General features: G+C 43.3%; 1 protein-coding gene across 5 annotated transcripts in view; it reads right to left on the reverse strand.

Moving 5' to 3' along the window:
• nckap5l (NCK-associated protein 5-like) overlaps positions 1 to 16880 on the reverse strand; it is a 58351-nt gene that overhangs the window by 5561 nt on the left and 35910 nt on the right. For 4 of the 5 annotated variants that reach the window (XM_085260840.1, XM_085260839.1, XM_085260842.1 and 1 more), the window contains exons 3-10: positions 9169 to 9309; positions 7844 to 7912; positions 7723 to 7761; positions 7505 to 7624; positions 4977 to 5069; positions 1907 to 4740; positions 945 to 1074; positions 641 to 713 (exon numbers count right to left, since the gene is read on the reverse strand). In XM_085260840.1, the coding sequence (XP_085116966.1) occupies positions 641 to 713; positions 945 to 1074; positions 1907 to 4740; positions 4977 to 5069; positions 7505 to 7624; positions 7723 to 7761; positions 7844 to 7912; positions 9169 to 9309 (3499 nt within the window). Of the gene's footprint in view, positions 1 to 640; positions 714 to 944; positions 1075 to 1906; positions 4741 to 4976; positions 5070 to 7504; positions 7625 to 7722; positions 7762 to 7843; positions 7913 to 9168; positions 9310 to 10153; positions 10337 to 16880 lie in introns of those variants that run through there. The other variant, XM_085260837.1, reaches the window with a different exon arrangement.

The raw sequence follows: 16880 nt of genomic DNA on the forward strand, positions 1-16880 counted from the left end.
AAGCCCGGATGACACGAAAAGATAAACAAAATTAATTGACCGTTGAAAGGTACTAGTTCAAATTCTTTTATTTTGAAAGTCTTTGGACTACTGTGTAAGTCTTCAATATCCTTCAGCTGGTGTAGAGGATCCCCATTCACCTCTGATGGGACAATATTTATAATATTTAAAATGTATAATATCTAATATTATATAAGCTCTAATACTATTGCATAACATCGAAATGTGTTCAGCAAAGTTTGGTAAAATGTTCCAATCTGAGGAAGGGCTCGTAGGATCACAGTAGCAGTGTTTATTTCCATATTCCTTATCATAAAAGCAACATTTTAATATTGCATCCTGTTGGTGTGAAGCTAAGCTAGGCCACTGCGCACAAGCAAAGTAAATAGCAACTTTATATTAAAAGTGCAATATTTTCTCTCTAAAATGTATCAGGGTAGATATATGAAAGATTAAGTAGCAGAAATACTCAAAATAGTTTCATTTTTCATCTGAACGTACACATAGTTTATATTGTTATCACTTTTCTTTCTTTTTTGCATTTAATTTACCTACTTCCCTTCCTCTCTTCCACCTAAGTCTATTTTGATCCTCCACAAAGGCTGCAAACCTTTTTAGACTCCCGGCAGACTTATCTTACCTGCAAAGTGTTGAGAGTGAACTGAATCTGCGAGGTTTTCATCTGATGTGATCTTGCCGATTCTTTCTGATCCCTGCATGAAAGAACAACAGAGATGCAGAAAGAGCCGTGACTGTGCGGAAATCTTCAAATCTCAATGCAGGAGACAAGTCTAAAAAATTAGATGCCAGGTTTAGACTTGAAAGTCGGTTCAGTGTAAACAGATTCAACTCGATGAAAGAGAGCTCCGTTTTTAATGTCCTCCCTCAGGTTTCTTTTAAACTCTGTTAGTCTCTGAACTGCAGATTAATAAGTAAAGAAATACCTTCTCCATGTCGTCGTGACTGGTGGTGTGACTGATGATGTCGCTCTGCTGGGTGAACACCGGCTTCGACGTCTTACAGTCGAACGACAGCCGTCGCTGGGGCACGCTGATCATCTCCTTTCCGTCCACTCTACATTTAGAGTCAGAAACGGCTTTATTGGCCAAGTCTTTGCACACATACAAGGAAGTGGGCTCTAGCTGTACACGGTTTACACAGCTTGGATTTGTTTTGTTTTTAAACCACACACAGGCTGATTAAAAAATAAATAATGACGACGTCTTTGATTCCTTTATTTAGACATTGAAGACGTTTTACATAAAAAGCAGCATTCATGTGATAGTTGGTGTAGGAGAGGAAGAGCTGTCACTGCTGGAAAACGCTGGGAAAGATTCATGATATATCTCAGTGGAAAGTTTCCTGTTTTCTTCCTGCATTAATTATGGATTTTAAAACGTATTTAATTAATGACCGTCATCAGCATGCAGGAGGACACTTGCACTGTCTGCACCGTGAATTTCATCATTTACTAGGCAGAAGACTGGGCTACCTTTCATTCATTATTCAAGGTATGTGGTATTAATGAAAGTTAATAAATAAAAAGGACAAGGGGAGCTGGTCAGATTATTACTGATTAACTTTTTTTTGAAAGACTAACATTAAATAAAATCTCCCAGCACTCAGTGCAAGTTGTCGTATTTCAGCAGTTTCTTGTTTTAAAGGATGTTTACAGTGATCTTAATCCCTGGATATATATACATATGCAAAAAGCTGCTCCAGGCTGGTGCTTGCGATTAGTATTCAAATGCTACTTGGCTTCTACAGAAAATAATTCTTGAGTTGAGACCAACATCTATAATTGATTTTGCATGTACTAAAAGCGGCTTACATCTCTGCCAGGAAGAAAGAAGAAGTGTACTTTCTTAAAATATTACATCTCTGATGTCCTTTCTTGAGTCCTCACCTGTTTAGCAGCTGTTGCATGAAGTTGTCAGAGCGCGCTCCCCTGTACATGACCGCCAGCTGTCCCTGAGCTTGATCCATCACCACCTCACACGAGTGACCCCTGCCTGATCTCTCCACATAGGCCCGCTCCTCCTCCAGGGCTCTCCTCAGCCCCTCAGCCTTCTCCATCAGAGTCGAGATGTTCAGACCTTCCACGCCTTCTTTACACCTGGAGGCCATTTTCACAGAGTCCCTGCCGACCGAGGGAATGTTTATCTTCCACTCCTTCTTCTCCTCCTTTGCTTTAGTGCCGTCGGTCTTGCGGCTCAGCGCGGGGAGTTTGCTCTTCTTCAGGCCGAACCAGCTCGCGATGCCGTTGGAGGCCTTCTGCTTGACCTCTCCGCCCTGCCCTCCTCTGTCCTGCTCCTGAAGTTTCAGCACGTTCTCCTCGATGCCCTTCATCACCTTCTGCTCGATGGCGGATTGCAGGGTGGAGACCGGCAGCGACGGCTTCTCCACCTCAGATGCCGGAGGTCTCGGAGGAGGAGGCGGGAGGCTGTCTCCGTACATTGGATTCTTTTTCCCTTTCCCGCTGATCTTGGTCCTCTCCTCTGACTTGGACGAGTAACGCGGGGCCTCTGCGGACTTGCCCCCTCTGTGGACGGACGGGCCTTGGCAAGGTTTGGACGGTGACTTTGGAGGGATTTTGTTGGGGCTGTTGCTACTGTGAGGAGCGATGCTGGCTTTAACGTTGTAGGCCAGATTCAGGGAGCCAGGACACTTGATGTTGTTGCGTAGTACCTGGGGAGCATCTGTGTTGGGTGACGGCAGGCCCATTTTACTCTTCGGTCCCTCTGGCTTGGTCACACAGAGTTCTTGTTTAACCAGTGCGGGACCAGAAGATTTTACTGGCTGCTCATAGAGCTGAGATGACCCCGGATACTTCAAACCACCACTGCTACCTTTAGGCTTACTGTCCGAAGAGTCTGTGAACTTTGAATGTCTCTGTTCCTCCTTGTGGATCTCTGCCGTCTTGCCTCTTTCTTCTCCGTAGGTGCCTTCATTCACCGCATCAGTGGGCCTGAGGCCGCCTTGTAAATCCTCCGAGCTCCTCAGCTTGCCGAGCGCAGCCAGTCTGTCTTTGAAAGCGTGGTGACTCGAGTCGGCCTGAGATCTCGCCGCCCCAACCGTAGGCCTCTTGGGAATGGACGAGGAGTCACTCCTCCTGGTTGGAGGTGCAGGCGGACCCTGAGTGACCTCAGAGCTCGCTATGTTCACCTCCCGTGTGTGCCCATCCTGCTTCTCTCTGGTTTGTGAGTAGTTAGTTTTGCTCTGAGCTTTGCTGAGGGCAGAGGAGTTGGGTAGGCTGTGATGATTAACCCACACAGGGCTGTCTGAATCCTCTTCATCATCTGATGTAGACTCTGATGTCGATGAGGACGACTGCTTTCGCTGAGGCGCGGGATTCAGGACGCTTTCTGGTAGCGATTTAACAAGCTTCCTCTCACCAGCGTTTGCCTTAGTTTGAGATGGAAGAGTGGTTCTTTTCTCCTGACCTTGGGTTGGTTCCTCCTCTTTAGAGCCGATGGACATGTCACAGACATTTTCATAATGAGGGACCCTCTGAGAAACTTTGGGTGAGGAGGAGGGAGCGCCGATCTTTGAGCCCACAGTGGGTTTAGGTGCAGACAGGCTGCTATAGCTTATTTCCTTAGCGGGTGGGGAGCAGGTGTCTTCGGGCTGTGGAGGGGAAGTTGGTGCCGAGTGTGTGGCGGGGTACGACTCGGACCGGGCGGGTGGAGGAGGGGGCTGCCTGCACCTCTCAGTGGTGGTCGCTCTGCGTGTGGGAACAGGCGAGTGGTAAACCTCGTAGTTATTGGTGCGGCAGGGGATCCTGGAGTTGCGAGTGAGCTGAGGGCTCAGGCGGACAGAAGAGGTGGGAGCCTGCGACTTCTCCCCCATCGAGGGAATCTTTAAGAACTTGAGCAGTTTGGATGGGGAGTTGATAGCAGCGGCTTTAACGTCGCTGAGACAGGAGGGACTGGGGCTGACGGATGCGCTGGCTCTTACACAGGAAGCCTCCGGATCTGTGCCGTCTTTCTCAGGGACGGCTGAGGGTTCATCACCAAATGAGAGCGCCAAACCATTGGGAACGCCATCGCTTGTATCCAAGTCACAGTGGGCCTCCTGTGCAGAACTAGGCAGGTGGGAGGTGGCACAGAAACCAGTGAGCTCTTCAGAGGCACTAGCGTTTAGCTCCGAGTTATCCTCCTCTCCTTCCAGATTCTGACTGGCTGCTTCTGCGATGGATGAGTGGGCGGCGGCGCCCGCTGGTTGCTGGTTGGCTTCATTCTTGGTGCTCTGTTTAGACTCTCCCGCTCTGGTCTTACTGTGACATTCACTCATAGCAGCTGCAGGAACTATATGGCTCTGGGTGGCTTTTGAAGGACTACAGACATGGTTGCATGGCTTTGGAGGGCTCTCTGGGCTCCTCTTGCAGTGTAAACAGCAGGTGTTCCCCCCCTCACACTTCACTGCTCCGTCACCATTCACATGCTGGTGTGTGTCTGTGTCCGAGCAGGAGCAGTGGCAGTGTGTGTGGTGGGATTTGCACTGCAGCGGGAGGGGGTCCGCAGAAGCCAAAACAGCCTCTGTGGACATGAGCACCTGGCTGTAGTCGCAGAAAGACAAGCTCGTCGTGGATGGGTGGAACTTGAGGGGGTCTGTCTCCTCCATCTTGCGCAGGACCTCCAGGATGTGTGCTTTCTTCTTGAAGAAGGGAGACAGGGCCTCCATGTTGGCGGCGGGGCCACGAGGGCCCGGCGAGGCATGTTGTGTGCGGTAGCCATTTCCCTGTGGACAGACACAGATTACCATCAGTATACAGTTCACGGAGAGAGCCAAACGGCTTAATTCATCGGGACCTTTGAGTGCATGCGTACAGGAAAGAGGGCGAGGGAGATTAGAAGTGGAGTCTTTTTTTAAAGCACAATAGTTGAAAGCAAAGCAAATGTCAGAGCGGTTCAAACATCACACGCAGATGGGGATTTTTGTCTGATTCAGAGGCTCTTATGGTTTGTAACAGTCACCTTGGCTTGTGCTTCAGTCTGTGCCGGCTCCACCTGTTTGGCCGAGTCATTGTGCAGCTGTGCATTGTAGTCTGGGAGCGGTCCCGCCTGAACCTGTAACAGGAGATTCATGAGGCAATTATGATGAGACTGTATATGCTACAGGCTATTATATACACAGACGACTGAGAGCTACATTGTCCTGGCATCGGCAGAAACTATTTAGAGTACAGGTGAAAAGAGCGAGCTCCGTACAGGCCCACTGTCGTTGGAAAAATAACGAAAAATCAGCAGCTTCAGCGCTGCACTAACACACAGGTTCTTAAAATATACTGAGACATTATTGGATACCTTGCATTAAAAAACCCCAATAAAATATAATCAGTTATTAAATTCCGTTATTAAGCAGTTAAAGTAGTTCAAATGAGCGCCGCTGTGACAGTTTGCAGACAAACTGCAAACTGACTGAGTGTGCAGTCCTGCCTGTTAAGGCTGGTAGAGAAAAGAAATCAAAGTAAAGATATAATTTAAGAACCACGCTGAGGAAAGAAGGAAGTGCAGGCAAAGACAAGACATGTTAGAATGACGAGTGAAAAATTCTAACTTTATTTATTATGGATTTGCAATGTGAGAAGCACTGAGAGGGTGGCGAGTGGGGGATAAATATGGAACAAAGGCAAAGACGTGTGCCGTTTCTTGACGATAATGGAGCTAAAAAGCACTCAGCGAGTGGTGTTCAGACCACTAAAAATATACTTCGCAGCAGTGTCTTTCCAGAAATAATGACCCGGGCTTATAAAAAACTGAACTAAACTAAACAATACAAAACTCATTGTGACTAGTTTTCTAAAGCAACTATTTTCCTTCTATCAAAATAACATCTGCCAACTTTATCGCTGAAGGAAGCGCATTGCTGCTCATCCACCAGCAACAGTGCAACAGGATGTAGGTATCGAGTGCATTTCCCTCAGCTGAGCTGTAATATTAGCTACATGGGTGCTTGTTTTGGTTGGCAAATGGAAACTATAGAAAGAAAAAAGTGTTTACAACAAGGTCTTTTTGATAAATCAGATCATCATAACAAAAAGCATGCATGCTTTTTAACCTCCTAGGACCTGGCGTCCACATATGTGGACATCACATTTTGGGTTATTTAGACCAGAATACTCAATTTTGCTCTACAAGGGCCCGATATCCACTTATGAGGACATTATACTGCTACTGTTCCATCAAAATTTTAAACGAATATCCTCATATGTGGCTCTCATCTTTCTTAGAAATAAAAATTAGGTTAAAAAAATCTGGTAAGTCTTTATTTTTACATTCATCCCGTCCCAATCAGCCCAAATATCAAAGAGAAATTAACAATGCATGCTGGTGGAAGAGTTCGGGACTTAGGATAAATAAATATCAGCAAAGTGCCATTTAGTTCCATTATATTCAAAAGAAAGCAGACATTAAATCTCCACAACTGGCAAACTCATAAAAACGTACTGGATAAAATCCAGTCCAGCTGATAGCCACTTGGGTCCTAGATTCAGGTGTTTGCTTTGTGATTTTACTTCACACACTGTCAATAGTGACACGAACACAGAACCATAACCATAAGGGACATTTGCTTCACAGCAATCTTCTTTTAAGGTGGACCTTTAATGTTTTCCAGGTCTATATTATTATTATTGGACTCTTACACTTCAAGATAATCTTCATTTATCTCATACCGAGCCTTTGGTGCACCTGCTCTCTGAAACGAGCCATTATATCTCCTCTCCCTTTAAGCCAACATTCTCAAACACAAGTTTGAACAATAGGTGGACGTTTAGCCAGAGCCCTGTGCCCGAGATGACCATATCAGGGACCGACATCATACAGAAAAGAGGAGAAAAAAAATGTCTGAAACAGGGAATTACTTGTTGGAATTACTTGTAGATACAATGACCTCATAATTTTCATGTATAAACAGTATATATGAAATGTATACATGACAGAAAATTAGGAACAGTGACGCATTTTAATACTGTGTGTCGTAACAAATACGTAACACAGGAATTATAGAAACACAATGGAGGGTTTCTGTTACAGTCTTTGGTAAAAATGTCTTTTGTTTTCCAACTGATGCAACAATCTTTGCCGCTTAGAAATCCTGCGGCTGTAAAGGCGACTTTAGAGATGGTCCGGCACAAAGACTCAGTCCTCTATTTTATGTTTACCAGCAGCTCCAAACACAGCAGGTTATGAGTATAGGAGTGGCTGAAGAAAAAAATATTTTCCTTAGTGTTCTGCAAGTTCTGCACTGGGAATCTGATGCTTTCATACTGGTGGACTGCAGAGATGGCTCTGCACACAGACTCATGCCTCTAGCTCATTTAATTTGCAATATGCACACCAGCAGAAACAGAACCATCAGTGCACTCACAGCCTGCCAGCTAAGCTTTGTGCAGCCTGCAGCAGAAATAAAGTGCAGCTACAGAGATCTCATAAACTCGGTTATTTCTAGTTACGTATTCAGTATTTTTTTGTCTAAATAGAGAAGAAACGGAGTTTGTTACCTGGTAGTGAGCGGTGGGGTGGTTGGGTAGTTTCTGCTGAAAAAGCTCACACAGCGCTCGGTTCTGTCTCTCCAGGTCAAACACCAACATCTTCAGCTTGATGCACTCCTCCCTCAGATCCTGTTCACAGACACAGAGCAGTGAGACACGATGGATGGCGCTGAGTCTATAATCCAAGATAAATCAAACCTAAATATAGATATTTAACTTTAAGTTACCTTTTGATTCAGCAGAGCTTGGACCACATGGTTGGCAACCTGATAGCGTGAGAAAGCATTTACATGAGTTTACGTTTCGTGAGTGACTTTGCAGATTTTATAACTTTCATCGTGGACTCACCTCATCCAAGCATCTCTCGTAAGCTTCTCTCTGACTCTCATTGGCCAGCACGAGAGCTGAATTCTCTGCCTGCGAAGCAAATGATGAATAAATCATGTAAACATGAAAAAAAAACATTCAAAGGTCCCAGTATATGCTTAGTACCCAGCAGACACCAAAACTACCACTGCAGTCCAGTGCAGTAATTTCCCACATATAACATTACAATGCAAAAAAACAGATGTTGCAACATAAAACACAATTTAGATGTTTTCATTATCATCCAACCAGAAAAACCTGTTAGAAGCAAAGCCTTTAGGAGCCATTTGACATTTGGTGTAATGAGCTTATTACCAAGACTCAAACAGAAGAGGCCTGAGGAAGTTACTGATTCCAGTCAAGAAACAGTATGCAAGATTAGGCACAGTAAAATGTCAATTGGCTGTTTTCACACTGTTTTTTGTGGCTTAAAGTCCCAATGAAAAGCAAATATATATCTTCAAGTTTTAAACGTGTGTCTCTGCGTCCATTCTGCTAATAATGCTCCAGAAAGCAAAATATTAGAATTAAATCATTTTGGTCAAACATAGTTAGATTATTTTATTTGAGAGAAGACAGGAAGTCTGGGTAAAGCTACTGGTTTGTCTGCACTAACACAGGTGCTTTTGCCACATATTACCTTCCCACCCTCAACAATTTATTTTAAAATCCACCCACGTGGACACATGTAAATATGTCACATCGATAAACGTATCAAGGCAAGCTTCCTTCAAGCAGCCTGCTAATCCCCAACAAAAAGATTTTGTTAGCTTTAAGGAGAGCTAGGTGGTGAGTAGCTTCCGCAATTCCAGTCAAAGCTAACCAGCTGCTACCTGTAGAGTTATACTGGAGTGTGCAATGTGCTCATCTATCAGCAAGAAAGTGAATAACTGTAACTTTGTCCTTTAGAACATTAGCAAAGAAGTGTAAACTTAAATCAATATCAATAAATCATTGCAGTCTTTGTGAGCAGTTTCTTTCCTTTGATATCACCACCTTTAGATTTATTTTTACATTTTAAATTTCAATTTGAAGCCTTCACAAAGTCAACATTCAACATCTGGGTTTATGTAGCCAGAGCTGTGCACCCAAAACGACCGCATGAATTGTCTCTTATGGCCCAGATTGTGTGGTCTAAAATAATACCAACATCAATGACAATTTATTGCCTGCAGTTGCTTTTGTATGTAAGAAATCTCCACAGAACTAACGGGAAACAGCAGACAAACGTGTGTCGCTGCCACTGGTGGAGGTGGTTTGAGTTGTCAATGATCCCAAAGAGGACGGCGAGTCTTTCGCTCCCTCACCTCCAGCTCTCTCAGTCGGTCCATGAGCTCGCTGCTGTTGTCCTCCAGGTAAGACTCCACGTCTCCCTCCTCGCCTTCCTCGTCCGAACCAAAATCCTCGTCGCACATTCTCTGTTCTGTCTCATCAGACATTGTTTTCATCTGCAAGAAATGAAGGTTGTTACCACATTACGATTAATCTGAAAGCATGAGACCAAAAACGTCAGTCGCTCGGTGGGGCGTCTACATACGGTTCATCTTATTTGTGGAGAAATCACACAGTGTAGACCAAAATAAGTCATAATGAGGCACCAGCAAGATTGAGCCCATCCTTCTGTGCTTTCAGAAATGGAAATGTTAAAGTTTGCAGCTCTGAGCTGTCAAAAAATACAGAGAAAAATAAATAAAATGACAAACTGACAGTTGTGATGTTAACTGGCAATCTCTCAGGTGATGATGTGGAGTAATTTGAAAGCAATGAAACAGAGAGTGTTCGATTTACATATATTTTTTTAAACTAAAGAGTCGTGAAGTAACTGAAGCACTTCTTTCGACTCACAATCCAAACACAGACCAACTCAACAACTTCTGCCCAGCAATAAATACTAAAAATAACCCTTATCGTCCGATTTGTTGTATGCATGGTGAATAAAAAGGAAACCATGAAATTGTCACGTCTGACACACTGCTGTTAATCAATCAGTCATTTCATGTTGTCTCAGTTCCTGCTGCCTGCGTCTTATTTGTGCTGTTGCCGTAAACTCCACCCGTCTGGCTCTCCAAGCAAACCAAAACAAACACCGGGGATACCAGTAAACTGCACCGAGGCCTGTTTTACATCAAACCCTGTTTTCATCTCCAGGAGTGACGTTAACGTTATTACCACCATTAAACTCTGTCTGTACTCTGACAGCAGCAGCGTCTCGTTTCAACACCACTTCAGAGTGAAGCCCTCTACACTCCACGCGTGAGCAGCCTGTTACTGCCTCCGCATCGCAGTACCTACTACATATCGAGGATCGCTCCACAAATGCATTAATCCATGGATCCTGCGTTGTTTCAGACACTCTGGACAGAGATAAGCCTTTGTGTCCATATTGCACTGCTTCAGTAAATCCACAGATCGACGTGCAGCTCCACGCTGAGCAAACCGGCTGCCCGAGTCTGCGAGCATGGCACACTGCGGGGCATATGGCTGAGCACCAGTCCATCAGGCACGGCTCCAGGTGTGTCTCAGAGTACAGAGAGAGAGAGAGACAGGAAGTAGGTGTGACAAAGTGGACCCAGATCCAAAAGCCACATCTTAAAGAGTCATTAGAGCGGATGAAACAAGGCTGATTCTGTGGCTGGAGGCCAATCAGGACCTGGCACACTTTCCTGTCTTCCTGACACGGACAGGTGACACACAAACAAACCGCCGTGTGCACTTAACGCATGCAGAGAGGCTCTAATATTCAGGGCACAGTGTCCAACCTCAGTTCTGTTTCCTGAAACATATTTTGAGCCTGAAAACCTGAAGTTGGCATGTAAGGTCGTATTATTTGAAATCTTTCTTTATTATTCAACCAAAACAGTTCAGGTAATATTCACTGCGCTATCCACACCACTTCACCCTTACTGTTATACAGGGTGACGCCTTTGCTCTCTACCGTCAGCCCTATATACACCCTCCTGCTGCTATAAATACTCACCGGAGAAACAAATCTGGATTAATCCAAGGCTGAAAATAGTCCCAAAGAAACACACGATTTACTCCCGATGACTATGGTTAGGTAAAAGCTATGTCCTTCCACTCCTTTATTAGTGTTTTTTACACAAAGTTACACCTGATTCTTCCTTTTTAATCAGTTTTCAACATATATATATATACACTAACTTATTGGAAGTTACATTTCTACTTTTTATAATACACAATCTGTTCTTTTCCAATTATTCTAAATATTCTTGACTATTTAAACACTTATCTGTACTTTAATTTTAATAACTGTACAGTACTCTGTTTTGGTAACTATTGTCCATGATGTAAATATGTAAAAAAATGTGTGTGTTTCTGTTCTATGTCCTGTGTCCTGTTCTGTTTGTATATGTGTTTTTTTGCTGCTGTTACAACCAAATTTCCCCCTTTTGGGACAATTAAAGGATTATTCTATTCTATTCTATTCTTGTTTTGGTTGCTAAATGCAGCAGAGTATCACCAACTAGCTGATAAAGTGACAACTGCCATTTTTTGAAAAAACAAAACACCAGTTAAATCTAAACTGCAACGTCGAGGGCTGAGAAATGAAGCCAGTGTAAGAGTGCAAATGCAGTTCCTCTCATGGCCACTTGACTGGACCTCAGACTTGAGTCCCAGTCCTCAGACTTCCACCGTAGCCTCCATCCTCTATCCAGACCTCTGCAAACTAACACGGCAGTGGCCACAATCTGAAGTTTGAGACTAGGATTCACCATCTATGGCCTGCTGAGGTAATACAACGATAATGATTAGCCTAAGCTAATGATGAAAGTATTGCAAAGCTTATAAATTTTAAGGATTAACAACTAGCGTTGGCGGCGACATTCCCAGAAAAGCCATCATTGAAGCAAACAGAACATTTTCTTCTGCTGCTATCGAAACCCGAGTTGATGCTCATTATAAAGTAGCCACAGGAAATGCGAGGTGCTCGTCAGCAGTGAGCTTACAGCCATCAGTGAATCAGTCTGAGATTTCTGCATTAGTAACAGTCAGAGAAGGAGCCACGGTGAGCTGTTAGAAGAAGAGCTCCAGGCGACTGCTGCACGCCTCCAGCTTCGCAGCACTGCGCCCTCCTGTTGACAGACTCATGTCGAGTGCAGCAAAAAGTGACGGAAAGAGAAAAATTATTACCAAACTTCTTTATTAAAGTGAAAATAATTTAACTTTAGACACCTGCAGCATGAAACTGGGTTTGCTGTTCCCACCAGTGACTGAGATGAAGTATTTCCTTGTTTGTGACGAGTAAAAAAAAGGACGTGGATGGGGTGTAACTTTTTAGTTTTTAAACTTAAAGAGAGGGTATCCCTTTCAATATTCTATAAAATGTGTGTTTGTCACTACAATATTAACAGAGAAAAATGGGGGACTTTTATTTTGGAAGAAAATGCTATAAAGCTCCAGTTGGTTGCTGTAAAGCTGGATTGGTTATGAGTGACAAACAGTTTGCAGCAGAGAAACTCATGCAACATGAAGGAAACAGCAAAGGTCAGCAGTTTAGAGAAATTTAAGCTGATATATCAACAACTTCTATTTGTATAAAAGTTTTTCACTTAACCACAAACTGAGGTCGAGTGAGTGGCTGAAAAGATACAAGAACGACCGTTTGTCTCTCTCTCACTTCTTCTTTCATTATATTTGGTTTGACACTTGTCGGGAAGCTTTTACTACACTTACACTAACACGTCGTTATGTTGTCAACTCAGTTATTTTTATTATTTCACTTCACCCGTCTCTTGTCAGCTACACGTCACACACACAGTGTGTGTGAGGAGCAGCAAAAGGAGGTGCACTCAGACGGAGCCGGTAAACAGCAGCAGCATGCAATAATGACCTACACTGAGCTTAAAGGAGACTAGTCTGAAGAATTTAAAGTGATTAACATGAACCTATAAATACCATCCATCCAGCCCATAAGCAGAGAAGCCCAGTAACTTCCTCCAGTTCCTGTATCCTCCGCCCTCCGCCCAGTAGGACACGCCTGCAACACCTCACCCAGGAGGTGCCCAGGAGATGCTTGAACCACCTCAGATTGCTGGTTTCTATATGAAAGAGTAGTGGCCCTACTCTGAGTCCCTAACAAATGACTCCTCACCTCATCTCTAAGGATGAAGCCCACCGACCTTCAGGGAAATCTAAAATTCATCGTTTGTATCAGCGATTTTTTTGGTCATCGCTCGGAGTTCGAGGCCATAGGTGAGGTTAGAGAGGTAGACTGACCTTTAAATCAACAGCTTTACTTTCACACACACCTCTCTGGACAAGCAGACTGGTATAGCCATCTTCTCTTCCTCCCTAACTCATGTAAAAGATACTTAAACTCCTCCATGTGGTGCAGCAAAGCATCCCTGACCCGGAGTAGCCACTCCACCCTTTTCTAGCTGAGAACAATGGCCTCAGACTTGAAGGTGGTCATGGGAAAAAGCTGTATCGCTGCATTATAAAATAAACGATGAGAAGCCGAAGTCATTTAAAAACAAACAAACACACTGAGAATCTGTGAGCTGTTTCACAAACGTGTCATCATGTTACTGATGGATTAGAACCGTATATTAAGACATTGCAGAGATGTTTGTGGACACCAACTCCAATGTCAAGTGCCAAAAAATGCATCATTTTAATGTCACGTTATTGGCCCAAGTATTGAAGTACAACAAGCCTTAAATATGAACTCAACAAATGCACAGAGAATTAAAAGCACTGATTGGAAAACTCAGCAGAGACCCACCAGGCCTCGTGTAACAGGAGCTGTTTGCAAAGCGTTTACGGGAAGATTATCGAACATCGCTGGGCTGTGAACGCCGACTGACAAACCTGAGCAGCACCATCCAAAGTGTAGGCTGCTTATTGAGCCGCGATCGACTCCACGCGGCCGAATCTACACGTATAATGGAGGGATGATCAATGAACCCCATCTAAGAACGGAAGCAGATATTAGTATCGTTCCTGCATCCAAGGTCAAACGGATGGCTGAGTGGTTATAAATACCAGATCTTCTCTTCACTAATGCACATCAAAGCTCTGGGCAGCAGGATGGAGCAGCATGCACACATCCCTCTGTGTGTGTGTTTGCGAACATTCACATGGAAATTACAGTGTGCACCAAAAGACAACAAAAGTGATTCTAAATATAACACGAAAATGTGGTTTTGCCTTGGCTGCTGTGGTTTTTCTTTTGAAGTGCACAGATAATGTCACAAGCCTCTCTAGAAAAAAAACGAAAAAAAAGCCACCAGCAAAGAAGCATCTGTTAGAACGAGTTACACTCATTTTTATTTTTATTTTACAATTTACGGTATTCAGCTTCTTGGGACATAAAGCAGCAAATCTTCACATCGACAAGCAGCCAGGCTGAGGTTCGATGACCGAATAATTGATCAACAATCAATTTTTTTTCCTCAGCAAATATATTGTGTGCCTATTGACTAATCGGCTATAGACTGTACAGAGAGATTATTTACCATAAAGCTAAACACAGAAGCAGCTTTTCCCCTAAATGCTGTGCAAAAGTCTCGACCCACCTTCCATTTCATCACATTTTCCTAAGATAATGGGAAACAGGTGCAGCGACTTATTGAAATATGTGCAAACATACATGGAACTATAGTGTTTAAGGTTTGTACAGTTCTAACAAGCCTAAAAGTCAATATTCAACACAGTCTGACCTCTTTTAGGCAGTTTTCTTGTACTTTAAATAGTCTTCAGAAATAGTTTCCAGGCTTTTTTAAAAGACATTCAAAGCTTTTCTTTGTTTTTTTTATCTGCTTTTGTTCAGTGCTCTGTCAGGATGATCCCTGCTTCAGTAATGTTGAGGTCCAGGCTCTGGGGAGGCCAATCCATGACTGACAGTCATCCACTGTGTGCTCTTCTATCCAGGTTATTGCCAATAAGACACTTTTTCAAATGTTATTGTATGATGTAACAAAGTCTGAGGGAGCTTTTACTAGAAAAAAGTAGAAGAACGGTGTTGGGGATTTAGACAGAATCTCTAACACCTCTAGCTGGCATGCATCCCCACAGCTGTAGACGCTGCTGTAGCTCTGTAACTGTAACCTGGATCCACTGTTACAATGGTAGATTCTCATATTAGACATGAAGAAACTTGAATTCTGCTCTAACGCTAATGCCGGTTCAAAATACACGATATCAGCCCATCTAATCTGGACCACATAGGGCGTCTGAGACTGGAACAAAAAGTTTATCATCTCATCTTGCACACTGTGTCACAATGGACAAAAAAAATGATGCTCCAACTGATACGCCTCATAAAGTGTGACAAAACAAAAATGCCACAAAGTCTTTCCACAACAGCTCACTCACTGTCGTGACGCTGACCGCTTTTTCTGTGTACGACTGCAAACATCACAAAAGCAGAAGGCGGCTGGTGTAGATGTAGTTTGATGCAGCTATGAAACTAAATTGACCACTGATGTCAGACATGCTGCGTCAGCTGCCATTATCTGTTTACATTCTTTGTTTTAAAAAAAGAAGCAAACTTTAACTCTTTTTCCCCCATAAAGACGAAATTTGACGACCTTTATATTCAATACACATGCGGTCTGATGACCTTCAGAATAAGTTCTGGGATTTTCCAGTTTAGCCCCAGTAAACTGTACAGGCAGAGATAACCCTCTCTAATAATCGCAGTCATTTTGTTCTGGAAGCAGGCCTGAAATCTGACAAACTACTCAGCTCAGAAAAGAGAAACAACTTTTTACCCCAGGCAGGCATCCAAGGTGGAAAACAGTTAAACTATCAGCCATCATTTAATGACAAATTGGCTTCTATTTTTTAATTTCTGCACTTTTAATCAATGACTAGCAGATAAACAAAATCCCAGCATTTTGGCTAATGTGTTCACATCATTTAAAAAAAAAAAAAAGTATTCTTACTAACAGACCTCTTTTAATGCAGTTTTTGAACACACTCAGAAATATCTGGACTACAAAGCGGGATCGTATTTCTCCCACATTAGCTTCCCTTCCTTGGCTCCCTGTTAAGAATTGAATTTAAAATCCTTCTTCTCACATACAAAGTCCTGAAGGATCAAACCTCCATCACATCTTAAAAACCTTTTAGTATCATGTTATCCCAGCAGAGTGCTTCGCTCACAGACTGCAGGCTTACTTGCGGTTCTTGGAGTTTCTAAAAGTAGAATGGGAGGCAGAGCCTCCAGCTTTCAGGCTCCTCTCCTGTGGAACCAGTTTGGGAGACAGAAACACTCTCTGCTTTAAAGATCTGATTTAAAACTTCCCTTTTTGATAAAACTTATAGTTAGACCAGGATCAGAAGCATTTCTTAGTTATGCTGCTATAGGATAAAGCTGCTGGGGGGTTTCCCATGATGCCCATTTTCTCTCCACTCCCCTTTCTTTTCACTATTAATGTCTTTAAACACCATCACTCCATGATGCTAACTTTTGGCTTCTTGTTTGTGTTTTCTCCCTTTCTCTCTATGGTCTACATTTTTCTTCCTTCTTGCCAAGCACAAGTTTTCTTTCTCATATTGTGGGCATTTACTGTGCAATTTTAAGGGGGTTTCAGCACGACTACACAAAATCTAGTAAAGCCAAAAGGTGGGCAAAGGAAGAATTCGTTACATTTTGAACCAGATCTGCAGCGCTGACCTTGGCAGATGATGCACTCGCCGACTGCTTTTCTGCTTCATTCATCTGCAGATAAATTGTTTCATCTACAAAGTGTCTCAAAACTGTGAAATATTTCAGCTGTAGCTGCCTCGTTTTGTCCAGCTAACAATCCATAACCCAAAGAAATGCAGTTAGCAGATCATCAATGAAAAGGAAAAGCATCAAAAGCTTCGCTGCTATTCATTTTCGGTCTCAGTGTTGATTTATATCGAAAGTAAGCCACATATTCATTGCCCTTTTGTTGGTACTACAGAGATAAACTTGCTGTAACATCTTTGAGAAACACGGAGAGGGGGAGGTGAACTAACAGACAGGGAGTGAGGGAAGGAGGGAGTGAGGGAGGGAGGCTACTTC

Source organism: Mchenga conophoros, linkage group LG20, assembly GCF_057382185.1.
Source record: "Mchenga conophoros isolate Kocher_MC1m ecotype Shallow Benthic linkage group LG20, M_conophoros_male_GT1.1, whole genome shotgun sequence".
Lineage (NCBI taxonomy): Eukaryota > Metazoa > Chordata > Actinopteri > Cichliformes > Cichlidae > Mchenga > Mchenga conophoros.